The sequence below is a fragment of the Salvelinus alpinus genome, chromosome 19, assembly GCF_045679555.1.
Source record: "Salvelinus alpinus chromosome 19, SLU_Salpinus.1, whole genome shotgun sequence".
Taxonomy (NCBI): Eukaryota; Metazoa; Chordata; class Actinopteri; order Salmoniformes; family Salmonidae; genus Salvelinus; species Salvelinus alpinus.
In genome coordinates, this window is record NC_092104.1 from 20,259,419 (window position 1) to 20,285,828 (window position 26,410).

The window sequence follows — 26,410 nt, forward strand, 5'->3', positions numbered from 1 at the left end:
CACACCTGATTCTAATAATTAGCTGGTTGATAAGCTGAGCCAGGTTAGTTACTACTGGGGGTTGGAGTGAAAACCTACAGGAGGGTAGCTCTCTAGGAACAGGGTTGGAGAGCCCTGCTCTAAACTATTCAGCTCACTTCCTTCTGAATGTATGCCCACTGGCAGTGGGCCATTGCTATGGTAAGGAGGAGTGATTATGTTAAGTTAATAGAGGGAATGAGTGCATCTATCCATAGCAGCGGGAAGTAAAAATAAAAAAAACACAAAAGCCTTTACTAGTTCTGTATTAGCAGTCCCAGAAAACTCTCAGCACCCCCAAACTACTTCCTGCGGCTATGCATCTATCAGAATATGGCACACCCACACACAACACGTTTTGACCAGAGAAGAAGCATACCCATTGAGTGAATAGAATAAGCAGTTGGTAGGTGTGTGTATGACATTGAGGGCAGTTATCCACATCATGTCAATAAAAAACATGATTCAGCATATCACAAGGTGTCACAATCACACCTGTGTGTGTGTGTTTGTCATGCCCTCATTGTCTGTTCTTTTTCTTCTCAATAATGGTTATTTTTCTAATTTGCTAATCCCATACATTACTGTATACAGTAATAAATGAAGTATTATTCATGATAATGCCATAATAGCCAAAAATGTTACTTCCTGATCCAATTTTGTTTTTATTTTGTTTCACCTTTATTTAACCAGGTAGGCCAGTTGAGAACAAGTTCTCATTTACAACTGAGATCTGGCCAAGATAAAGCGTGCGACAGTGTTTTACTTGCATTTAAGAGCAGTTGGAGGCCACGGAAGGAGTGTTGTATGGCATTGAAGCTCATCTGGAGGTGTGTTAACACAGTGTCCAAAGAAGGGCCAGAAGTATACAGAATAGTGTCGTCTGCATAGAGGTAGATCAGAGAATCACCAGCAGCAAGAGCAACATCATTGATGTATACAGAGAAAAAGTCAGCCCGATAATTTAACCCTGTGGTACTCCCAAATCTAATTTTATTTGTTACATACACATGGTTAGCAGATGTTAATGTGAGTGTAGCGAAATGCTTGTGCTTCTAGTTCTGACCATGCAGTAATATCTAACAAGTAATCTAACCTAACAATTTCACAACAACTACCTTACACACAAAGGAATGTAAAGGAATGAATAAGAATATGTACATAAAAATATATGAATGAGCGATGGCCGAACGGCATAGGCAAGATGCAGTAGATGGTATAGAGTACAGTATATACATATGAGATGAGTAATGTAGGGTATGTAAACATTATATAAAGTGGCATTGTTTAAAGTGGCTAGTGATACATCTATTACATACATTTTTCATTATTAAAGTGGCTAGAGATGAGTCAGTATGTTGGCAGCAGCCACTCAATGTTAGTGATGGATGTTTAACAGTCTGATGGCCTTGAGATAGAAGCTGTTTTTCAATCTCTCGGTCCCCGCTTTGATGCACCTGTACTGACCTCGCCTTCTGGATGAACAGGCAGTGGCTCGGGTGGTTGTTGTCCTTGATTATCTTTTTGGCCTTCCTGTGACATCGGGTGGTGTAGGTGTCCTGGAGGGCAGGTAGTTTGCCCCCAGTGATGCGTTGTGCAGACCTCACTACCCTCTGGAGAGCCTTACAGTTGTGGGCGAAGCAGTTGCCGTACCAGGCAGTGATACAGCTCGACAGGATGCTCTCGATTGTGCATCTGTAAAAGTTTGTGAGTGTTTTTGGTGACAAGCCGAATTTCTTCAGCCTCCTGAGGTTGAAGAGGCGCTGCTGCGTCTCCTTCACCACGCTGTCTGTGTGGGTGGACTATTTCAGTTTGTCCGTGATGTGTATGCCGAGGAACTTAAAACTTTCCACCTTTTCCACTACTGTCTCGTTGATGTGGATAGGGGGCTGCTCCCTCTGCTGTTTCCTGTAGTACACGATCATCTCCTTTGTTTTGTTGACATTGAGTGTGAGGTTCTTTTCCTGACACCACACTCCGAAGGCCCTCACCTCCTCCCTGTAGGCCATCTCGTCGTTGTTGGTAATCAAGCCTACCACTGTAGTGTCTTCTGCAAACTTGATGATTGAGTTGGAGGCGTGCATGGCCACGCAGTCATGGGTGAACAGGGAGTACAGGAGAGGGCTGAGAACGCACCCTTTTGGGGCCCCAGTGTTGAGGATCAGCGGGGTGGAGATGATGTTACCTACCCTCACCACCTGGGGGCGGCCCGTCAGGAAGTCCAGGACCCAGTTGCACAGGGCGGGGTCGAGACTCAGACGAGTTTGGAGGGTACCATGGTGTTAAATGCTGCGCTGTAGTCGATGAACAGCATTCTTACATACAGTGGGGAGAACAAGTATTTGATACACTGCCGATTTTTCAGGTTGTCCTACTTACAAAGCATGGAGAGGTCTGTCATTTTTATCATAGGTACACTTCAACTGTGAGAGACGGAATCTAAAACAAAAATCCAGAAAATCACATTGTATGATTTTTAAGTAATTAATTTGCATTTTATTGCATGACATAAGTATTTGATACATCAGAAAAGCAGAACTTAATATTTGGTACAGAAACCTTTGTTTGCAATTACAGAGATCATACGTTTTCTGTAGTTCTTGACCAGGTTTGCACACACTGCAGCAGGGATTTTGGCCCACTCCTCCATACAGACCTTCTCCAGATCCTTCAGGTTTCGGGGCTGTCGCTGGGCAATACGGACTTTCAGCTCCCTCCAAAGATTTTCTATTGGGTTCAGGTCTGGAGACTGGCTAGGCCACTCCAGGACCTTGAGATGCTTCTTACGGAGCCACTCCTTAGTTGCCCTGGCTGTGTGTTTTGGGTCGTTGTCATGCTGGAAGACCCAGCCACGACCCATCTTCAATGCTCTTACTGAGGGAAGGAGGCTGTTGGCCAAGATCTTGCGATACATGGCCCCATCCACCCTCCCCTCAATACGGTGTAGTCGTCCTGTCCCCTTTGCAGAAAAGCATCCCCAAAGAATGATGTTTCCATCTCCATGCTTCACGGTTGGGATGGTGTTCTTGGGGTTGTACTCATCCTTCTTCTTCCTCCAAACACTGCGAGTGGAGTTTAGACCAAAAAGCTCTATTTTTGTCTCATCAGACCACATGACCTTCTCCCATTCCTCCTCTGGATCATCCAGATGGTCATTGGCAAACTTCAGACGAGCCTGGACATGCGCTGGCTTGAGCAGGGGGACCTTGCGTGCGCTGCAGGATTTTAATCCATGACGGCGTAGTGTGTTACTAATGGTTTTCTTTGAGACTGTGGTCCCAGCTCTCTTCAGGTCATTGACCAGGTCCTGCCGTGTAGTTCTGGGCTGATCCCTCACCTTCCTCATGATCATTGATGCCCCACGAGGTGAGATCTTGCATGGAGCCCCAGACCGAGGGTGATTGACCATCATCTTGAACTTCTTCCATTTTCTAATAATTGCGCCAACAGTTGTTGCCTTCTCACCAAGCTGCTTCCCTATTGTCCTGTAGCCCATCCCAGCCTTGTGCAGGTCTACAATTTTATCCTTGATGTCCCTACACAGCTCTCTGGTCTTGGCCATTGTGGAGAGGTTGGAGTCTGTTTGAGTGTGTGGACAGGTGTCTTTTATACAGGTAACGAGTTCAAACAGGTGCAGTTAATACAGGTAATGAGTGGAGAACAGGAGGGCTTCTTAAAGAAAAACTAACAGGTCTGTGAGAGCCGGAATTCTTACTGGTTGGTAAGTGATCAAATACTTATGTCATGCAATAAAATGCAAATTAATTACTTAAAAATCATACAATGTGATTTTCTGGATTTTTGTTTTAGATTACGTCTCTCACAGTTGAAGTGTACCTATGATACAAATTACAGACCTCTACATGCTTTGTAAGTAGGACAACCTGCAAAATCGGCAGTGTATCAAATACTTGTTCTCCCCACTGTAGGTATTCCTCTTGTCCAGATGGGTTAGGGCAGTGTTCAGTGTGATTGCAATTGCGTCGTCTGTGGACCTATTGGGGCGGTAAGCAAATTGGAGTGGGTCTAGGGTGTCAGGTAGGGTGGAGGTGATATGGTCCTTGACTAGTCTCTCAAAACAATTCATGATGACGGAATTGAGTGCTACGGGGCGATAGTCATTTAGCTCAGTTACCTTCGCTTTCTTGGGAACAGGAACAATGGTGGCTCTCTTGAAGCATGTGGGAACCGCAGACTGGGATAAGGATTGATTGAATATGTCTGTAAACACACCAGCCAGCTGGTCTGCGCATACTCTGAGGACGCGGCTGGGGATGCCGTCTGGGCCGGCAGCCTTGCGAGGGTTAACACGTTTAAATGTTTTACTCACGTTGGCAGCAGTGAAGGAGAGCCCGCAGGTTTTGGTAGCGGGCCGTGTCAGTGGCACTGTGTTGTCCTCAAAGCGAGCAAAGAAGATGTTTAGTTTGTCTGGGAGCAAGACATTGTGGTCCGCGAGGGGGCTGCTTTTCCTTTTGTAGTCCGTGATTGACTGTAGACCCTGCCACATACCTCTCATGTCTGAGCCATTGAATTGCGACTCTACTTTGTCTCTATACTGACGCTTAGCTTGTTTGATTGCCTTGCGGAGGGAATAGCTACACTGTTTGTATTCGGTCATGTTTCCGGTCACTTTGCCCTGATTAAAAGCAGTGGTTCGCACTTTCAGTTTTGTGCGAATGCTGCCATCAATCCACGGTTTCTGGTTGGGGAATGTTTTAATAGACGCTGTGGGTACAACATCATCGATGCACTTGCTAATAAACTCGCTCACCGAATCAGCGTATTCATCAATGTTATTGTCCGACACTATGCGGAACATATCCCAGTCCACGTGATCGAAGCAATCTTGAAGCGTGGAATCCGATTGTTTGGACCAGCGTTGAACAGACCTGAGCACGGGCGCTTCCTGTTTTAGTTTCTGTCTATAGCCTGGGAGCAACAAAATGGAGTCGTGGTCAGATTTTTCCGAAAGGAGGGCAGGGCTTTATATGCGTCGCGGAAGTTAGAATAACAATGATCCAGGGTTTTGCCAGCCCGGGTCGCGCATTCGATATGCTGATCAAATTTAGGGAGCCTTGTTTTCAGATTAGCCTTGTTAAAATCCCCAGCTACAATAAATGCAGCCTCAGGATATGTGGTTTCCAGTTTACATAGTCAAATGAAGTTCTTTCAGGGCCGTCGATGTGTCTGATTGCGGCGGGAGTCAGTGTATGTAAACTTCTGACCCACTGGAATTGTGATACAGTTAATTATAAGTGAAATAATCTGTATGTAAACAATTGTTGGAAAAATGACTTGTGTCATGCAAAGTAAATGTCCTAACCGACTTGCCAAAACGAATAATTCACTGTATCACAATTCCAGTGGGTCAGAAGTTTACATACACTGAGTTGACTGTGCCTTTAAAGAGCTTTGAAAATTCCAAAAAATGATGTCATGGCTTTAGAAGTTTTTGATAGGCTAATTGACATCATTTGAGTCAATTGGAGGTGTACCTGTGGATGTATTTCAAGGCCTACCTTCAAACTCAGTGCCTCTTTGCTTGAAATCTTGGGAAGATCAAAAGAAATCAGCCAAGACCTCAGAAACAAATGGTGGACCTCCACAAGTCTGGTTCATCCTTGGGAGCAATTTCCAAAGGCCTGAAGGTACCACGTTCATCTGTACAAACAATAGTACGCAAGTATAAACACCATGGGACAACGCACCTGTCATACCGCTCAGGAAGGAGACGCGTTCTGTCTCCTAGAGATGAATGTACTTTGCTGCAAAAAGTGCAAATCAATCCCAGAACAACAGCAAAGGACCTTGTGAAGATGCTGGAGGAAACAGGTACAAAAGTATCTATATACACAGTAAAACGAGTCCTATGTCGACATAACCTGAAAGGCCGCTCAGCAAGGAAGAAGCCACTGCTCCAAAACCGCCATAAAAAAAGCCAGACTACGGTTTGCAACTGCACATGGGGACAAAGATTGTACTTTTTGGTGAAATGTCCTCTGGCCTGATGAAACAAAAATAGAACTGTTTGGCCATAATGACCATTGTTATGTTTGGAGGAAAAAGGGGGAAGCTTGCAAGCCGAAGAACACCATCCAAACCGTGAAGCATGGGGTGGCAGCATCATGTTGTGGGGGTGCTTTGCTGCAGGAGGGACTGGTGCACTTCACAAAATAGATGGCATCATGAGGATGGAAATTATGTGGATATATTGAAGCAACATCTCAAGACATCAGTCAGGAAGTTACAGGTTGGTCGCAAATGGGTCTTTCAAATCGACAATGACCCCAAGCAAACTGCCAAAGTTGTGGCAAAATGGCTTAAGGACAACAAAGTCAAGGTATTGGAGTCGCCATCATAAAGCCCTGACCTCAATCCTATAGAAACTTTGTGGGCTGAACTGAAAAAGCGTGTGCGAGCAAGGAGGCCTACAAACCTGACTCAGTTACACCAGCTCTGTCAGGAGGAATTGGCCAAAATTCACCCAACTTATTGTGGGAAGCATGTGGAAGGCTACCCAAAACGTTTGACCCAAGTTAAACAATTTCAAGGCAATGCTACCAAATACTAATTGAGTGTGTGTAAACTTCTGACCCACTGGGAATGTGATGAAATAAATAAAAGCTGAAATAAATCACTCTCTACTATTATTCTGACATTTCACATATTTAAAATAAAGTGGTGATCCTAACTGACAGGGAATGTTTACTAGGATTAAATGTCAGGAATTGTGAAGAACTGAGTTTAAATGTATTTGGCTAAGGTGTATGTAAACGTCCGACTTCAACTGTAAAACAGTATGTAAACATTATTAAAGTGACTAGTGTTCCATGTCTATGTACATATAGTAGCAGCCTCTAAGGTGCAGGGATGAACAACCAGGTGGTAGCCGGCTAGTGACAGCGACTAAGTTCAGGGCAGAGTACTGGGTGGAGCCTGGCTAGAGATGGCTATTTAACAAGTCTGATGGCCTTAATATGGTTTTCCGTCTCTCGGTCCCAGCTTTGATGCACCTGTACTGGCCTGGCCTTCTGGATGGTAGTGGCGTGAACAGGCGGTGGCTCGGGTGGTTGATCTCCTTGATGATCTTTTTGGCCTTCCTGTGACATCGGGGGCTGTAGGTGTCATGGAGGGCAGATACTTTGCCCCCGTGATGCGTTGTGCAGACCGCACCACCCTCTGGAGAGCCTTGCGTTTGAGGGCGGTGCAGTTGCCGTACCAGGCTGTGATACAGCCCGACAGGATGCTCTCGCTTGTGCATCTGCATCTCCTGAACAACGCTCTGTTTAATATCATCTGCCAGCTGATGTTTGGGAGCCGCTTTGACTATAGCGACCCCAGCTTCCAGACCCTGTTGAGCTACTTGTCTGAGGCCATGCTGATAGAGGAATCCCTATAGACCCAGGTAAGACACCAGGAGGAAGACACCAGCAGGAGGACACCAGCAGTAGAACACCAGCAGCATGACACCTGTAGTACAAACCCACTGAAGCTCCATGTTTAATCCCTGTAGCTGTATGAGACAATCCCTGGCGTGATGAAGCACCTCCAAGGACCTCACAATGCCGTCTTCAGCCACTACCAGGCCATGGCAGCCTTCATCAGGGAGGAGGTGGAGGGACACAGGCGGGACCTGGACCCCAGGCACCACAAGACTACATAGACACCTTCCTCATAGAGACAGAGAATTTAAGCGGCTCTTTCTGTTACTCTGACGTTATTTACCCCCGATGATGAATTTTGAAAATGTTCATTTGGGATTGATGAACCCCTCTCCTGACAGCACAGGGTTTGACCTGGCCAACCTGGTGCTGTGTTCTCTGAGACCACCTCCACCACCCTGCTCTGAGACCACCTCCACCACCCTGCTCTGAGACCCTCTCCACCACCCTGCTCTGAGACCACCTCCACCACCTCCATGCTCTGAGACCACCTCCACCACCCTGCTCTGAGACCACCTCCCTGCTCTGAGACCTCCACCACCCTGCTCGGAGACCACCTCCACCTCCCTGCTCTGAGACCACCTCCACCTCCATGCTCTGAGACCTGCTCTGAGACCACCTCCACCTCCATGCTCTGAGACCACCACCTCCCTGCTCTGAGACCACCTCCACCACCTTGCTCTGAGACCACCTCCACCACCTTGCTCTGAGATCTGCTCTGAGACCACCTCCCACCACCCTGCTCTGAGACCTGCTCTGAGACCATCTCCACCTCCCTGCTCTGAGACCACCTCCGCCACCGTGCTCTGAGACCTGCTCGGAGACCACCTCCCTGCTCTGAGACCACCTCCACCACCCTGCTCTGAGACCTGCTCTGAGACCATCTCCACGCTCTGAGACCTGCTCGGAGACCACCTCCACCACCCTGCTCTGAGACCACCTCCACCACCCTGCTCTGAGACCACCTCCACCACCCTGCTCTGAGACCACCTCCCTGCTCTGAGACCTGCTCTGAGACCATCTCCACCTCCCTGCTCTGAGACCACCTCCGCCACCGTGCTCTGAGACCTGCTCGGAGACCACCTCCACCTCCCTGCTCTGAGACCACCTCCACCTCCATGCTCTGAGACCTGCTCTGAGACCACCTCCACCACCCTGCTCTGAGCCCTGCTCTGAGACCACCTCCACCTCCATGCTCTGAGACCTGCTCTGAGACCACCTCCACCACCCTGCTCTGAGCCCTGCTCTGAGACCACCTCCACCACCCTGCTCTGAGCCCTGCTCTGAGACCACCACCCTGCTCTGAGACCACCTCCACCTCCATGCTCTGAGACCTGCTCTGAGACCACCACCACCCTGCTCTGAGACCTGCTCTGAGACCACCACCTCCCTGCTCTGAGACCACCTCCACCACCTTGCTCTGAGACCACCTCCACCACCTTGCTCTGAGATCTGCTCTGAGACCACCTCCACCTCCCTGCTCTGAGACCTGCTCTGAGACCACCTCCACCTCCCTGCTCTGAGACCTGCTCTGAGACTACCTCCACCACCCTGCTCTGAGACCTGCTCTGAGACCACCTCCACCACCCTGCTCTGAGACCTGCTCTGAGACCACCTCCACTCTCTGAGACCTGCTCTGAGACCTGCTCTGAGACCACCTCCCACCACCCTGCTCTGAGACCACCTCCACCACCCTGCTCTGAGCCCTGCTCTGAGACCATCTCCACGCTCTGAGACCTGCTCGGAGACCACCTCCACCTCCCTGCTCTGAGACCACCTCCACCACCCTGCTCTGAGCCCTGCTCTGCATAATCACACACACACACATACCAGGGTGAGCATGTGACTACTTGAATTGGCATTTTAAAACTAGTATGTGCCTCCCTCATGAAAGATGAGTTAATATTAACAATTATTGGACCTGTTGACGATTAGTGTTAAGCCCTCTGTTGTGACACACAGACACAAGGTCCAGGCTTAGATAGAAAGTGTTGGGCTGGCCTAACATGTCTACCAGAGCCAGTATTCCCTACACGGAAGATGTCATCCAGCAATCCAGAGGATGAGCAACATTATATCTCTCAACGCACCCTGGATGGCCTAGAGAGACACTATGCTGGATGGTACCTCATACCAAAGGTGTGTGTGTAGGGCAGTTGTGTGTTAGTGTTCATATATTTTTGCTTCTAGAGCTCAACGTTGTTGCTTAACCTGAACTCAGTGCTGTTTGATCAGGCTGAATGGGAGACACCAGACATCTTCAACCCACAACACTTTCTGGATGCCGACGGACACTTTAGTATGCGGGATGCATGTATGGTCTTCTCTGCAAGTAATCTTAACCTCACCTAAAGAGGGTGTGTGTCATCCCTAGGTAAGCATGTGTGCCTGGCCAGATAGAGCTTTTCCTGTTCTTTATCAGTATGTTCTAGAAGTTTAGTTTCTCCACGCTGGATGCAGTGGAGCGGAGTCTGGATGGACAGGAGGGAGCAACAAGAACACCCCACACCACTTTAAGATCCACACCAGACCACGATAAATCCCCCACTGCCCTGCAGGAACCTCTCACCCCGTGCACCCACTGTGCTAAACACAGCAGAGACCAAACAAACCTTTTTGTGGTTGAGGGCCAGGCTCCATTAAAATTACAACAGGACCGTTTGAAAATTTTACACATTTATTATTTACATAAAACCCAAAGGACTTAAGACTTGAATTCCTTAGATTCATCTAGTTTTGTATGACTTCAGGACCTCCCAGTAACACTATTTGATAGAGCTAATTTTGAGCTGACTCATTTAAACTCTCCTTTCCTAGTATTCTGTTGCATAATTTGCATTGTTTGTTAATCAGTGAATGTACATTCATCCCAACACTAAGTAGTAATTCATGTGTAAATTCAGATTTAACTCTGATAAAAGTAAAGGGAAAACTGTAAAAGTGCAAGAACACAAATCACAGTTTAATGAAAGGAACAGTAAGTCACATCCTGAGGAAATGTAACATGACAAAACCTGGATATCATAAGACCATTCAATCAAATCAAAGAATTTCAAATACACTAAAACTCCAGCTCAATCATTCACCTAAAGCCCTCATATCACATGCACAACCAAATATAAAAAGTATTAGCAAATTTCCCATTCATAGACACTTTCTTTTGCAACACATGTAGTCAACCCTAATCAAAAGCTACACACACACGCTTGTTGACGATAGGAAGAACAGTGACCTGTGCTGCCTCCCTCAGTAGTACAGATTTCACTGTCAACTGTCAGTGACCCGCAGACACAACAGTATACACTTAACAGTGTAACTACGCTTCAGTTAAAGTCAGCATCTCACGGAGGCATAGCACTGTGGCATACAGCGGATCCTAGAATCATTTAGACCAGGCTCTCAAACTATTGGGGTCCGGGGACACCTTTTGTGATAGCAAATATATAAGGGACGCCCTCAATCAGAACAACTTGAGTGAGAAAAATAGCATACAAGGTGTTTTACTATGACTTCGGCAGTGTATGGCCGGATGAACCAAGGCTCGGTCCTGGGAAGGAACATTTTAAAAAGACCAGCCTCTTGACATTTCCTATATTGCTACATATTTTGTCATGGGGCAAAGAGTTTGTGTTGTTGCAGCTTTAAAACTAATATTCTGCAATTCTACACATTTTCCCACGAGGCAGAAAGAAAACTGCAGTTTAAAATATATATACACACACTTTGGGTTATTGAGCTGAAAAATGTATAATTGGTGGAGTACTGTAGATGCCAATATCCCTGTGAGCCTCCCAGGCCCATGTCGTCTAGGGTTTAACATAAATTGTATATTAATAATATGACATTTTATTGTATTACACTCTAAACTAATTCAACAGATCCCTTGCAAAAATATGTTTAACCTGTTAGTAATATTCATATATATATATATTTTTTTTAATTACATACAAAAATGTTTACATTTGATGGGTCTGCAGACCCCAGCTTAACTGATTTAGATTGTTTGTTCATGCTCTCTGATGCACTTCAGTTGGATCCTTTAGCCATTTGAGTGGATCCTCGTAAGGCAATTTAGAAGATCCTTTTAGATCCATTTGACCGGATCCTTAGAATCCGGTCCATCCTCTGACCATGATATGCTAGATCCATAATATGCCATCCTCTAGCTCTATGCAAATGTTTCTGAATCTCCATTTCCTCTCTGATGTCCAGGAACATCCTGATGAGAGACTCAAGTCAGTATGAGTGGATCTTTTCGGGTCCGTTTGACTGGCCGGGGTTTGATGCATGAGTTGGATCCATTGGATCCTCTGGCCAGATGGCCTAGATGAGATCCTGATGGTCAGTCAGCATACTTGGCTCCTCTTGTCTCGAACCCTCACCCTCCTCTTCTTCCTATGTTGAGTGTTCAGCTGTTACTTAGTGACTAACTCATAATGCGCTATAGGTTAAATATAAAATGTTAATCATTTCTGAATCCCTTGAGATTATTATTTCTTTCTTCATTTTGGGTAAAATGATCCACTTTAATCTTAAACTATGGTGTCCAAATAAGTAAATGAACAATTCTGTGTTTAAACAGAGATGATTACATCAGACAGTAATTAGAGTTCACTTCAAATAAACTCACATTACTGGTTACTATTTGAGAAATAAAGATTATTATGGTGGCAATGTCTGACTAGATCCAAAACCTGACCCACTGGAGATAAGATTGCGATGCCACTGTTATCCTATCAAGCCTGGACAAGTATTCCTTTTCAAACCAATGTCACATGAGAATGCTCAGATTGGTTTCTTGTTCCTTACCTTTGGGGTGGTGAGACCATACACTTCCACAGAACTGCATAGAGACCCAGTACGAAACCAATGAACACTGCTGCTGCAATGGCTCCTACACACAGACAGATTTACAGAGAGAAATCTATGTTCACACATTTAGGAAGTATACATTGTCACAGATGGCTTTGAGTGTCAAAAAGAAGAAAAAAAAAGAAAAATTCAGTGAAATTCCATCACATACAATATGCTACCCTCACACTACCCGGTCACGTCCTGCAACATGAAATGGAAAAGGCGTCTTAACAGAGCAAATCAAACTCATCTACAGGACATGTAACTGTTTGCAGCAGTACATAGACGACACTTAGCAGTGCAATGCCAACTGCACTGCCCCTTGGCTGACCATTAACTATTACTGACCATTACCGTGGCTAGCGGAATGTCACGCTGTCTTCAAACCTCTGGCCTGCCTGGGTCTGACCACCTGACACGTGTCTGATTAAGTGTCTTTATTTTCCACCAGGGAAATATTGAGCATGTTCCAACTGAAACCCTAAAATCAGATAAGAGGATAGCAAGAGAGCGATGTCATGACCCACCCCAAACACTGTTTTTCTCAACAACAAAAAAGGCAAAGAGAGAGAGGAATGCTAAACGTTCCCCAATTTAGACTAAAAGCACACTTAAAAAGCCAGGAGCCATGGTGACACAATGAGGTCACCTCAGCCTGGTCTTTACTTGACTGGTCAGAGGTTTACATTTGGTCAGCATTTATCTGGATCGTCTATGTCTAGATGGATCCAGATAGACTTACTGACTGTCCAAAGAAGATGAGATGAAGGGAGAGGTGAACTGAGCTACAGCTTGTTTAATCTGCCTGACACATCAATGCACCAAGGTAACAGACTAGCCTTTGTCAATGCAAACAAGTGATGAGTCTCACCTGGGATGATGCCACTGCCTCTGGCCTGGGGGCCTTCTGTATGTGAGGGACGAGGGATGGCCGTTGACTCTTAAAAAAAAACGCTTGAATGAGATTTGCTGTGTGTAGTAACAGTCATCAAAAATGTTAAAAGATAGTCTGTTTCTAATAAATGCAACAGTTGGACAAGAGATGAAGATTCTCCAAACTTTTAGAATTGTTAAAATCCCTTAGATAGACAGAATTATAGCACATTAAACATTTTACTGGCACGGACAAATCATGAATTCAGGGATTTGTGGGAATTCAGTTATTCAGCTTAAAATGTCATGTGTTAAAATTTTGGTGTGCCTAATTTGCATATGGCTAAATGAGTTTGCATATATGAATATATTAACATAAATGGGTGGAACAGGGCTGTAACCACCAAAAACTTGCTGTCTGCCCACCTGCTGTCTTCTAGGCCCATCTGCTCTCACCTGTGCCGTCTTGACTGCCTCAAATTACTGTTGTCCCGTCCTCTTGCATAATTCAACAAGTGTTTCAATAGCAGGAGAACCTCAGATTTAAAATCAACACCCTTGGCTCTAGATTATACCCATCTATACATTATTTGTGTGATCAGACATATCAATATAATCCAAGTGTTTATTTTTCGGAAGTTGCTTTCATTTCAGCGCACCTAATTTGTAAACATTTCAAAATGTATGAAATTACTTTTTTAAATTCCACAAAAAAATGAACACCCAACAAAATAAAGTTATCTTTCTTGTCATTTAAGTGTCGAGGAGATGTGTTAAATCCCAGACGAAGCTTTAGCGTTTTTATAGATGCAATGGAAAGCCAATGTTTTCCATTGAGCCCATTTCAGCCATTACCAGGGTGTTTGACAGGTCACTACAAACATTCACGCATTCATAACATAAAAGAATTAGACACAAGCAAGAGTAGGAATGAGTCGCAGGAGTAAAATGTGAGCAATCAAGCCAACAATATTTAAGTGACAAGTGGATTTTGTGGACCCCTCAAACACAGGAAATAGATAGCTGAAAGGGACAGTTCCCGAAGTGGGCGGGGCATGCACATTTCTACTGTGTGTGTTGGAGATTGACACCACACCTGGGCCCAATTCCAGTCAATTCAGGAAGTACACTGAAATTCCAATTATCGTCAAAGCTTTTCAATTAGGAAAAATGTGAATTTAAATGTGGTTTACTTTCTGAATTGACTGGAATTTTAATGAAATTGACCCCAAACCTGACTGATACACACTCACCATTGCGCTGCTCATATGTAGTGAGGACCCATGTGTGCATTGGAACAGCTCTCTGAAAGACAGAGACAGACTGAAAAAATACAGGACACACACACAATCCCAACGAAAACACAGTACTGGTGCGCACAGGAGGTTGGTGGCACCTTAATTGTGGAGAACGGGCTCCAGACAATGACTGGAGCGGAATCAGTGGAATGGTATCAAATACATGGTTTCCATATGTTTGATGCCATTCCATTTGCACTGTTCTGGCCATTATTATGAGCCATCCCCCCCTCAGCGGCCTCCTGTGCTGGAGAGTGGAGACAAAAGTTCAGTAGCATCTGCTTGTCTGTGCATGTAGTCAGACTCATCTCCCGTTGACAGTTGCACTCCGATCCAACTCAGAGGTCTACTTCAACTCAGGCAACACAAAAAAAAGTGTGATTTTAAGTCAGCTTGCATTCACCCTTCTCTGGAGAAAAATGATAAAAACTGCCCTTGGCCACTTTTTAAAAAGACACTGTAAACACATAAAATTGGGTTTCAGCAAAAACATTGGAGGAAGTCTTGCAGAATGGAAAATTAAAGTAGGCCTATGGCGCGCCATGATTGTTTGTCCAAGATAAGAACTGAGCCAGCGACAGTTTCCAAAACATCTGTAGGGTTTTTCACAGCCTGCATGAAAGTCTCCCATCAAGAAATACGAATAATCGCATAGGCAGTTTGCAGACCAATATAAAACACGTTAATATATGCAGGGATACTCATCGTAGGAAAAAAAAATAGATTCAGTAAATTACTTTAATTCTTTACAAATATTCCCTCGTCAATCAAGGTGCAACAATGTAACAGCTGAGCAAGCACGTCCACGAAAACATGCAGGCTACAAATGTCTCTTTAAAAATATCGAATGTAAATATACTGGATGACCTACCTGTTTTTATTTGTTTATTCGCCTACGATGAGTTTGTCTAACTCTTACCTCCGATGTGTTTCCATCGCTAAATACAATTTTGGTCTGGTTTTTCACCTCCGTCCACATTTTTGCACGCGTGTTGTGAAATTAAAGGGAGTGATGACGCTCGTTTGCCGCTGGTTGGTTGCGAGCTCACCAGGAAACCCTCTGTCGCTTCGTAGTTTTGCTCCGCCAGCGAACTTTCTCAAAACACTTTTCATCAGCTGACTGCGATCTTCAGGAGGGCGGAGGGAGTTGGGTTCATGGGACGTACAGCCTTGATTCTTCTGATAAAAATACCTATTGTGATGTATACAAATAATGTAATCAGATTGATGCTGTTTCTCTAGTTGTTGTATTAATAGGCTTACCCTATCCACACAGGTGGAAAAAACTACCCAATTTTCATACTTGAGTAAAAGTGAAAGTGAAAGTCACCCAATAAAATACTACTTGAGTAAAGTCAAAAAGTATTTGGTTTTAAATATACTATCATGATTACCATTACTATTAGTTGTTATAACTTGCCTAGTTGGTTTGCTTGATTGGTTTATTACAAAATGATTCCCACAGGTTGGTTATAACACTACATTTTAAAACAATGAATTTACAGGACACATCTGTTCAAGGCCTTTTGTATTTTATCTAGGCAATATTCTGTAAACAGTGTTTTAGCAAAATAAATGTCCAAAATATTTGTTAATACAACATCTTCAATGTTTGCTTCCAATTCCATGATGTGCTATTTAACTAAATAAATTACAGAACATCTCTCTCCCAATTAAGACATGATATTTAAAGTGGAGAAACAAATCACTAAATAGCTACAGCTTAACTTTAACAGCATTTGTAACAGTATTTAAGTTTTCAGCACAACTTAGACGTTTACAGAACAAAATTCCTCAGAGCAAATGTTTTTTGTTCACCCTTGGCTGACTTCATTTGGGGAGTTGATCATAAGTGTACAAGAGTCATCAAAGTGTCCTTCATTGGAAACACTGGTGTCAAGTTAACTATCGGTTTGCCCCACTCAACTGAGAAGCAGGTTAAGATCCAACATTATGGGGAGTGTAGTCAGCCTACTATTGCACAGAAGTTTTGCCATAAAGCAATAAGAGCAGTTCAGGTCACAGACTAATTATGTATTTGCACACAGACGTTCACAAACACACGCACACACACTCAGGTCATAAGACACAAAATAAAGCAGCAAGATAAACGACATCTAAAATATCAAAGGCCTCTCTCCATCTCACATTGTTCAACAACTCGTCCTCTGGAGTCTGGGAACACAATGAAAAACCATCCAAAGCCAAATGAGTGTGTTACGGTACTGATTATAAGGAGTGCTATCTGGGATGTTGGCCTGTGAGGAGTGTGTTTTTCACACAAAGCTGAGCCAGTTAAATGAAACAGAATGCTTTGATAGAAATGTTTGTCGAACACACCTGATTCAGTGTTATGCTGAAAGGGGAATCTTGTCTGTTCTATACTGTTCTTTACAAATAGTCCCTCGTCAATCAAGTTGCAACAATGTAACAGCTGAGCAAGCACGTCCATGACGGGTCAGAGCTTAAACGGCGCTGCATGGTCAATCCGTCATCTGCAATGGCCATGCAGCATTTACGGCCTCTGCAGAAATCAGGCAATTCATACTTGCGGAAGTGAGTTTGTGTTTTTTACAGGACTTCCCGCCACTACCTAGCATCAACCAATCATGTCAATGCAGAGATATTTTTATTTAACCTTTATTTAACTAGGCAAGTCAGTTAAGAACAAATTCTTATTTTCAATGACGGCCTAGGAACTGCCTTGTTAGGGGGCAGAACGACAGATTCTTACCTTGTCAGCTCGGGGATTCGATCTAGCAACCTTTCGGTTACTGGTCCAACGCTCTAACCACTAGGCTACCTGCCACCTCAGTGCCCTTCGCATTGTTTCAAAATTTGGGAGGCCCACAGCAATGCGGTACGGAACTCAATGTGGCCTCAGTGTGCCTCCGGATGCTCTGCAATTATGTCACACCCTCCATACGGAGTTTCCGACCACACTTTCTGATCAAGCATAAATCGCCTTTTATGGTGGATCATAACCATTGAGAATGATAAAGGCCTCTAGTGGCCAAAATGCCATTTTAGCATTGGCAATGCCATTGAGGGCTTCCACCATACTACTGCCATTTTAAAGTAGTCAACTGGGTGGGGATTCCTACGGGTTGCAGCCTCAATGGCGCTGCCCATGCTGTGACAGACGCTATAATGAAACAGCTATAAAGAGGAGTCCTATATCTATCTCTATGATCAGAACCCATTGGTGGGTGGGTGATGGCTGATTCATTGTGAGAACCATGTCTTAAGACTGCATCCAGACAGACCAATGATTTAGATAAACACTACATGACTGATAGGGGGCGCTGTGTTGAAGCCAGCATGTCTCCATCTTGGCGCTCCCCAGCAGTATAAAAAATATTTTGGAATCTATAGAAATGCATTTATTAATGTCTACATTTGTTTTTTTACACATTTATTCTACTACAGACACCTTAAATGCATACTTTTAAATTATGTGAGCTAAACATAAAAATACAAAATGAAAAAAATAAAATGTTTTTCCTTACAGTATAATTTTTTAGAGATTACTAATGTTACAACAAAACAATATTTAAATATATGTAACTTTGTCCTTGAAAAATGTAATTGAAATACTGTAGAATTTCAATCATTCCTATGGAGGACTGCTCCTACTGGGGAGTACCAATATGGCCAACCAGTGGCTTCAAAGCCTCTCAATAGCCAATACATAGCGTCAACAATCCAGTTTTTGTATACATCATTGGTCCAGACAAGAAACACTGGTTTGTTTAGCTAACTTTGTGAAAAACAAAATTTAAAAAAGCTTTGGAGGGATTACAGCGCAACTCCAGTAGGACACTGCAAGACCTGCCTTTCATACCACATACTCATACACAGCAAGACTTCAATGTAACCCATAATTCAATAAGGCTTAGTATCTCAAGACGAGTCCATAGACATCACTACACACTGCTTTCTAAGTACAGGCTACCCAATTTAGTTTAACAAGCCCATCCGCACGAGCAATACCAATCAAAAACCTGGAAATGTTTCAAAGTTTTCACTTGCCTCCACAAAAAAACAACATGATTTAATACGATTAAATCACTACCCTAAACCATTCTGTGGAAATGAGCAATTTGATCACGGAGTTCTGATGTCTCAGACCCAGTTACAAACAGCCACTGCTCACCCAAATCACATTACATAGAATATAATTCCTCCAGGATACAGAGGCCCTTTAAATATGTAACTGAATATACCTGAACTACGAATGTGAGGAAACAGCACCATCTAGTGGGAAAATAAAATACGACGACACTACAAGACCTTTACGAGAACACCAGCAGATCTTGGGTTCCAGAAGTCTCTTGTTTAACGTTAGCTGTGAGTTACTACATAGAACAAAGCAAGATTGTCAGGGTTGCTTTAAAGCCAAGCATGAGAACTTAATCTCTCCTCCTTCAAAACGTAAGATTCTGATACAGTCTGAAAATCAGGAAACGCTTAAAGACTTTTTTCAAAGAACAAACCACCAAAGATACAAACACGTTATTGATTATTGACCACGCCCTGGCTGGCTATGAACCACCTCAAAATGCCTTTTGAGAGGTTATAATGAAGCAAATAAATATAATAATTAATAATTTTCCTCTGCCAACCCCCCCCCCCCCCCAACTGCCTCTGTGCCCTCCCAGTGACTGAGCAGAGGCCATTCTATCTCCTGGAGGCTGGGGCATGATGGGAGTTGTAGGATGAGCAGAAAGGCCAAGAGATGTGTCTAAGAGGACGGTTCACAGTCATTACATGACCTCGCAGCATGAGTTCTGCTTCCGTGCCTGTGGGATAGAAAACAGAGTGATTGATTAGCAATTACTATATCAATTGCACACTGAGGAGGCTACCTCGGTGATGAAAATGAGTCGTAATAAAGAGTTTTAAAAAGGCAGATGATCTGTAAGTAACCGCCCCGTCACGGATCCCTTTTCATCAGAGCTGAAGATCCGAATCACGTTCTTTACACACACATTTGTGGTCACCCTCCCTTCACATTTCTAACTGTCGATCTGGAACTATAATTCTTCAAGTTTTACAGGTGAAACATCCATGCAGCATCTGCACACCAACTATTTGATCTCAATCAGTTTCATCAGGAAATGCATTTAGATCTTGAGTTCCACAGTGTTGTTTCAAAGTAGCCTACATTGTTGTTTTGAACTATGTACAGTGAGCAAATATAATAGCAAATGGTGTTCAACTGTAGCATACCTGTGTTTAGTTTCAATCAACGCACATACTTTGCCTAGTGACACGCGCTGCTGAGTTTTTGGCCACGAGAGAAAAATGCAACGATTCGCACAATCATCCTAAAATCTAAAGAAATTAGGTGTTGTTACAGTAACATTATACTATGCAATTATATTTGGTTCTGTTATGTAGGATACTATCATTATGTGATCTTGCAGACATTTATTCAGCTTTGATATAACTAACAGAGCACCATTCACCATTCGCTAGAGTAGCCTGTTCTCTGAGCTACCGAACGAATGGAGCAGTAGAAAGTAAAGTAGAGAATCCTTCACATTGCAGAAGCTTCTAAACTGTCAAGAAGAAAAGTCGGATCAGCAGCCACTCCGTTTATATAAAGCCTTGCAAATGAAAGTTGCACTAAAAGTAGCCCAAGTTTCATATAACATGCAATGACAGTTTGAACCGGAGAGCTCAGTCCACAGTCACTACAGTACTTACAGTCTTATAAAAGGCTTTAGACTGGTTCCCCAGGTGTTCAGACTTCTGCACCAGATCATCCAGCTTCTCCCCTCTTTCCAACAGAGACTCCATGGTGTTGTGCTGCAGAGACAATCACACCACACTTCATATACAGCATCACACCAACCACAAGCACTAGCAGTGTTAGACATGCAGTAGTGCAAGTTTCAGCTTCCTATATGGGGAAAATCATGTTAGAGTCCATAGCAAAAGAAAGTAAGGTTGAGAATCCAGAGTAGAGCCAGTTTTTCACACAAATCTCCAACTGACAAACAGTTGATTTACGCTAGAGGCAATTATATGAGCTTATCTCAAGTTTGCCCATTATGTGAGAGATTCTCAGAGATGTGGTTATGTCAGGGAGTGTCGACTGAAGAGACTTACCAGAATGATCTTTGTCTCGTCCAGTTCAGCCTGCACTTTGGTCATAGCATCTGCCTCTCTGGGGTTCTGAGGAGAAAACAGACTCCGTCAAACTATCACAATTATGGATATTCAAGTGTTCTTCAAAGTTATTTAATTGAATGTGTAATGTCTGTTGTGTGTCATTTTAGAGACAGGATGTCATGTGTACCTGGTACTTGGCCAGGTGGATGTCCAGAGCTTTGTAGTTGATGGTTTCGGGGTTTCCAGATGGCCAGTCTATGCTGTCCACTTGTCTGGAGAACTCCTCTAGCACCTGCATGATCAAACATCAAACCGTTAAATCAGGATTTCATAAACTATGGGTCGAGACCCAAAGTGGGTCCTGGTCATGTGAGAGGTGGGTTGCAAATTATGAGAATACATCTATAATCATACACCATTTCTTCTTAATTTGGAGGACCCCTGCATTAAATGCTGAAACAGATACCGAAAGGGCATGGTGAGGAGCAATAACTCTGGAAGAAAACTTGAGACGAACAAGACCCAGACCAGAGTAATATTCTCCACTTGTTGCTAAGGGAATAATGTATCTCTCTGCACATCATCTCTACCCACCTTGTCTAGTAGTGTGAAGGCGACCCTTTGAGGGTACTCGCTGTCTGCTATCACCACTGCACTCAGACTGTCATTCCTCACATACACGTGGCACAGGTACTCTGGAGGGAGAGGGTAGGAATTATAGGAATAACCTCCTGTTAGCAGGTCGAAGACAGCACGTCTTTCTCCAGACTCCACCGTCACTCGCTTTTACATCTTTCTTAGCTTATAACATAGACGCGGTGTTCTCCCACAGCACAAGTGCAGAACAGGACAATCGCTTCAGCAACAAGTAGAAGAAACTTCTAACTGGTCAGTTTTATCTCCATCTCTTCATTCAAAGACTCAGTCATGGACACTCTTACTGACAGTTGTGGCTGCTTTGTGTGATGTATTGTTGTCTCTACCTTCTTGCCCATTGCGCTGTTGTCTGTACCCAACAATGTTTGTACCCTGTTTTGTGCTGCTACCATGTTGTGCTGCTGCCATGTTGTGTTGCTACCATGCTGTGTTGTCATGTGTTGCTGCCTTAGGTCTCTCTTTATGCAGTGTTGTGTTGTCTCTCTTGTAGTGGTGTGTGTTTTGTCCAATATTTTTTATTTTATTTTCAATCCCAGCCCCCATCCCCGGAAGGAGGCCTTTTGCCTTTTGGTAGACCATCATTGTAAATAAGAATTTGTTCTTAACTGACTTGCCTAGTTAAATAAAGGTTAAAAATTATAATAATCAGAACACCGCCAAATGTTATGACCCAGTGTGTAAGGAGTTCACCTTGTTCTTTGACTGAGGCTCGGCTGCCGTGTGCAGAACGCTCCACAATCAATGCGCTGGTGAAGGTCATGAACTCTTGCACACTGCCAAAACCAAACACACAGACAATGGTGAAAACAGTGTTGGTGTTCTTGTCAATTCTAATGAATTCTGTTAAACCATGACAGGTTTAAGATAGGATACTATTAATGACAGGGAAGTCATCTTCTCCTTCATCTGCACTGATGTACAAGAACTGGACAGGTGACAGAATATTCCCAGTCAGAGTCCATCGCACATTGCTTTCAAATATCTTGTCTTCAGATCAGTGGAGATTGAGGGAAGGAATCCCCTTTAGACTATTAAAATGCACCCAGGTGCCAAGAGGAAGACCCACCTGGAGCGTTGGAAGAAGCTAAAGGAGGATAGGTCATAGGCAGATTTAAGGAGGTTGGATTTAGTCGCTCCTTTGTGGAGGACGCTGAGGCTGTACAGCTTCATGATGACGCAGGGACAGAGAGTCACAGGGCTAGGGATGATAGGCGTGTCCCCGCGCAGAAGCCTCAAAACAACAACAACCACAATGCCAAGAGGTCTCAATGCCTGCCTGCCAAGAAAAGGAAACAATTCAAATCACATGAGCCAAAGCAAACCAAGCATATAGCCACAAAGGACATGCTCTGTAAGATAGCCTACTACACACAGTGCCACATATTCTACAACCTAAACGACTGCTAAACTAGTTAACATTACCACGATAGAATCACAGACGGAACAAGGGTTAGTTAATCATATCTTTGAAATAAGTCGACATGCACCGCTTCGTCATATACTGTATCTTCATCAATATAGCTGGTTAGTTAGTTAGCTCACACCGATTGCTAGCTAGATAGCTAAATTATTTATTTTAGTTTCCTGGCGAGATGAGGAGCAATTTGACAGTGGATGAATGAATCGAAATGCGATCCCACTTCATAGAGAGCTGGCTAACGTTACAACAACAACTTATGTTCTTTCGACGACGGAGTTAGCTAAAGTTAATTTCTCGTACTTACTTACCAGATAAGACTGCACTGTTTGACATATGTTGAGAATACAATATCAACTGAATTAGTCCATAACTACAGAACGTTCACTAATGTAGTTTATTTCTAGCCACTCCAACCACGTCACGATATAAGCAATGTCCCACAGGATAATAGTTCCGGAATGCAACGCCGCCTCATCTTCTTCTTCTAGGATATCATGGCGGTCCGCAAACAATCGTTAAAGTGCGTGCCGCCACCTACTGTGCTGGAATGATCTGCCCAATTCTGTACTACCATGAAAATAAAATTCAAAACCAAATAAATCCCTAACTTCTACCACACCCTCCCCAACCCCATAGAACTAGATCTATATCATGTTGAAACACTCCACCTGTAGGATTGTTCAGTATGTCAACAACCATTTCAACAGTAACATCTGTTACCCCCAATATCTCTTTTGGAGTCTCCACAATAACCTTCAACCTGTCATTTCTGCTTTCCACAACCACAGTTATATTGATAACCTTACCAATAAAACCTATGAAGTCAACTTTATTCATTCAAAGTGTCATTTCTATAGAAATGCATTTATTAATGTCTACATTTGTTTTTTTACACATGTATTCTACTACAGACACCTTAAATGCATACTTTTAAATTATATTATGTGAGCTAAACATAAAAAAAAAAAAAATGAAAAATAAAATGTTTTCCTTCCAGTAGAATTTTTTGGAGATGACTAATGTTACAACAAAAACATATTTAAATATATGTAACTTTGTCCTTGAAAAATGTAATTGAAATACTGTAGAATTTCAATCATTCCTATGGAGGACTGCTAATTTCACTTCACCTACCTCTTTCTCTCAGGCATTAGTTAGTTGGACAGGGTGTAAGTGAGGACCTGTGGTCTCATCCAACACTATCACCACTTTCCACTCCAACACATCACTACTCTTGCTTCCCACCTTTGCCTCTTTATGCTTTCTTTACTAGACGCTCCACTGCTTTCTGTATCATGATCTCTCTTCTTCCTATGTCTTTCCACAACCGACCATTCCGGCCCTTGACCCTCATCCTCCCGCTCCATACCATCAGAACTGACACCCATATTGTTCGCATTCCAGCACAGCTGTTGCTTCTCAAACTTGTTCTCCATTTCCTCCATTTCGTCCACACTACTCGCCTTCATTTCCCATTAATAACCTCTTACCACATTTCTGCAATAACAAAACAAGTTTCAAGATATCAAACAACTCTCACTTGTGGTCAAACAATCGGTCACCTGCAATGCTGATCCATCTTCTTCCTGTTAGAAAAATGCGCACTTTTTTCGCACATGCGTAAATCAGAGATTTAAGCCTGGTAAGGTGGTACCATGAGAAGAACATCAATGGAGTGATTGCTCTACCGCCTCATCTTATTCTTCTATGGTATATTGCCGATCGCACAAATTAATGTGCATCCTGCCACCTACTGTGCGAGATGGAATCAGGATTCCCAAAAAACTGAACAAACTACCAAAAATATATACATTTTTAAATTAAACAACTTTTCTGTTAAAAAATAAAACATCTGGTCCCTACACAGGCTCAAGGGGAACCTGGTAGGACGGGTCCTCCGGCGTCAGTACCCCTTGCAAGTCTTCAGATGTAAAATCCTTAGGTCCCAAAAACCTTTCTGCCGCAGCCACAATAACGTCCAGTTTCTTAGACTTCTTTGAGACGTGTGTCGTACAGTTTATAACTGTGGCAAAGAACGCAACAAAATCCACCTTTTTAATACACAAAGTATCTTGGCAGCAAACATTCTTATTATTCTTTAAAAATGCCTTCCTCACCATCTTAAATAAGCATGCTCAATTCAAAAAATGTAGAACCAGGAACAGATATAGCCCTCGGTTCTCTCCAGACCTGACTGCCCTTGACCAGCACAAAAACATCCTATGGCGTACTGCATTAGCATCGAATTGCCCCTGTGATATGCAACTTTTCAGGGAAGTTAGGAACAAATATACACAGGCAGTTAGGAAAGCTAAGGCTAGCTTTTTCAAACAGAAATTTGCATCCTGTAGCACGAACTCAAAAAAGTTCTGAGACACTGTAAAATCCATTGAGAATAAGAGCACCTCCTCCCAGCTGCCCACTGCACTGAGGCTAGGAAACACTGTCACCACCGATAAATCTACTATAATTGAGAATTTTAATAAGCATTTTTCTACGGCTGGCCATGCTTTCCATCTGGCTACCCCTACCCCGGTCAACTGCCTGGCACCCACCACAGCAACTTGCCCAAGCCTCCCCCATTTCTCCTTCACCCAAATCCAGATAGCTGATGTTCTGAAAGAGCTGCAAAATCGGGACCCCTACAAATCAGCCGGGCTAGATAATCTGGACCCTCTCTTTCTTTCTAAAATTATCTGTCAAAATTGTTGCAACCCCTATTACTAGCCTATTCAACCTCTCTTTCATATCGTCTGAGATTCCCAAAGATTGGAAAGCTGCAGCGATCATCCCCCACCTCAAAGGGGGAGACACTCTAGACCCAAACTGCTACAGACCTATATCCATCCTACCCTGTCTTTCTAAGGTCTTCGAAAGCCAAGTTAACAAACAGATTACCGACCATTTCGAATCCCACCGTACCTTCTCCGCTATGCAATCTGGTTTCCGAGCTGGTCATGGGTGCACCTCAGCCACACTCAAGGTCCTAAACGACATCATAACCGCCATCGATAAGAGACATTACTGTGCAGCCGTATTCATCGACCTGGCCAAGGCTTTCGACTCTGTCAATCACCACATTCTTATTGGCAGACTAAACAGCCTTGGTTTCTCAAATGACTGCCTCGCATGGTTCACCAACTACTTCTCTGATAGAGTTCAGTGTGTCAAATTGGAGGGCCTGTTGTCCGGACCTCTGGCAGTCTCTATGGGGGTGCCACAGGGTTCAATTCTCGGGCCGACTCTCTTCTCTGTATACATCAATGATGTCGCTTTTGCTGCTGGTGATTCTCTGATCCACCTCTACGCAGACGACACCATTCTGTATACTTCTGGCCCTTCTTTGGAGACTGTGTTAACTAACCTCCAGACGAGATTCAATGCCATACAACTCTCCTTCCGTGGCCTCCAATTGCTCTTAAATACAAGTAAAACTAAATGCATGCTCTTCAACCGATCGCTGCCTGCACCTGACCGCCCGTCCAACATCACTACTCTGGACGGTTCTGACTTAGAATATGTGGACAACTACAAATACCTAGGTGTCTGGTTAGACTGTAAACTCTCCTTCCAGACTCACATCAAACGTCTCCAATCCAAAGTTAAATCTAGAATTGGCTTCCTATTTCGCAACAAAGCATCCTTCACTCATGCTGCAAAACATACCCTTGTAAAACTGACCATCCTACCGATCCTCGACTTCGGCGATGTCATTTACAAAATAGCCT

The 26,410-nt window shown here is 43.7% G+C and overlaps 2 protein-coding genes and 1 pseudogene across 2 annotated transcripts; 1 reads left to right on the forward strand and 2 right to left on the reverse strand.

Annotated features, from left to right (window-relative positions):
- Window positions 1–9,184: 9,184 nt before the first annotated feature.
- Window positions 9,185–11,751, forward strand: LOC139545827 (cytochrome P450 2D16-like; annotated as a pseudogene).
- LOC139545091 (uncharacterized) lies at window positions 10,402–15,568 on the reverse strand. The gene is made up of 5 exons (XM_071352492.1): window positions 15,405–15,568; window positions 14,441–14,492; window positions 13,186–13,254; window positions 12,270–12,354; window positions 10,402–11,855 (listed from the first exon to the last, which is right to left on the reverse strand). Exons 1-5 carry the CDS (start codon window positions 15,462–15,464, stop codon window positions 11,807–11,809), a joined length of 315 nt encoding a protein of 104 aa, XP_071208593.1. The 5' UTR covers window positions 15,465–15,568; the 3' UTR covers window positions 10,402–11,806.
- Window positions 15,569–17,853: 2,285 nt separating this feature from the next.
- LOC139545090 (synaptobrevin homolog YKT6) lies at window positions 17,854–23,173 on the reverse strand. Its single transcript, XM_071352491.1, has 8 exons — window positions 22,991–23,173; window positions 22,329–22,538; window positions 21,953–22,035; window positions 21,200–21,300; window positions 20,793–20,897; window positions 20,603–20,668; window positions 20,198–20,299; window positions 17,854–19,287 (listed from the first exon to the last, which is right to left on the reverse strand). The coding sequence occupies exons 2-8, from the start codon at window positions 22,430–22,432 to the stop codon at window positions 19,252–19,254; spliced, it is 597 nt and encodes a 198-aa protein (XP_071208592.1). The 5' UTR covers window positions 22,433–22,538; window positions 22,991–23,173; the 3' UTR covers window positions 17,854–19,251.
- Between the last annotated feature and the right edge of the window lie 3,237 nt (window positions 23,174–26,410).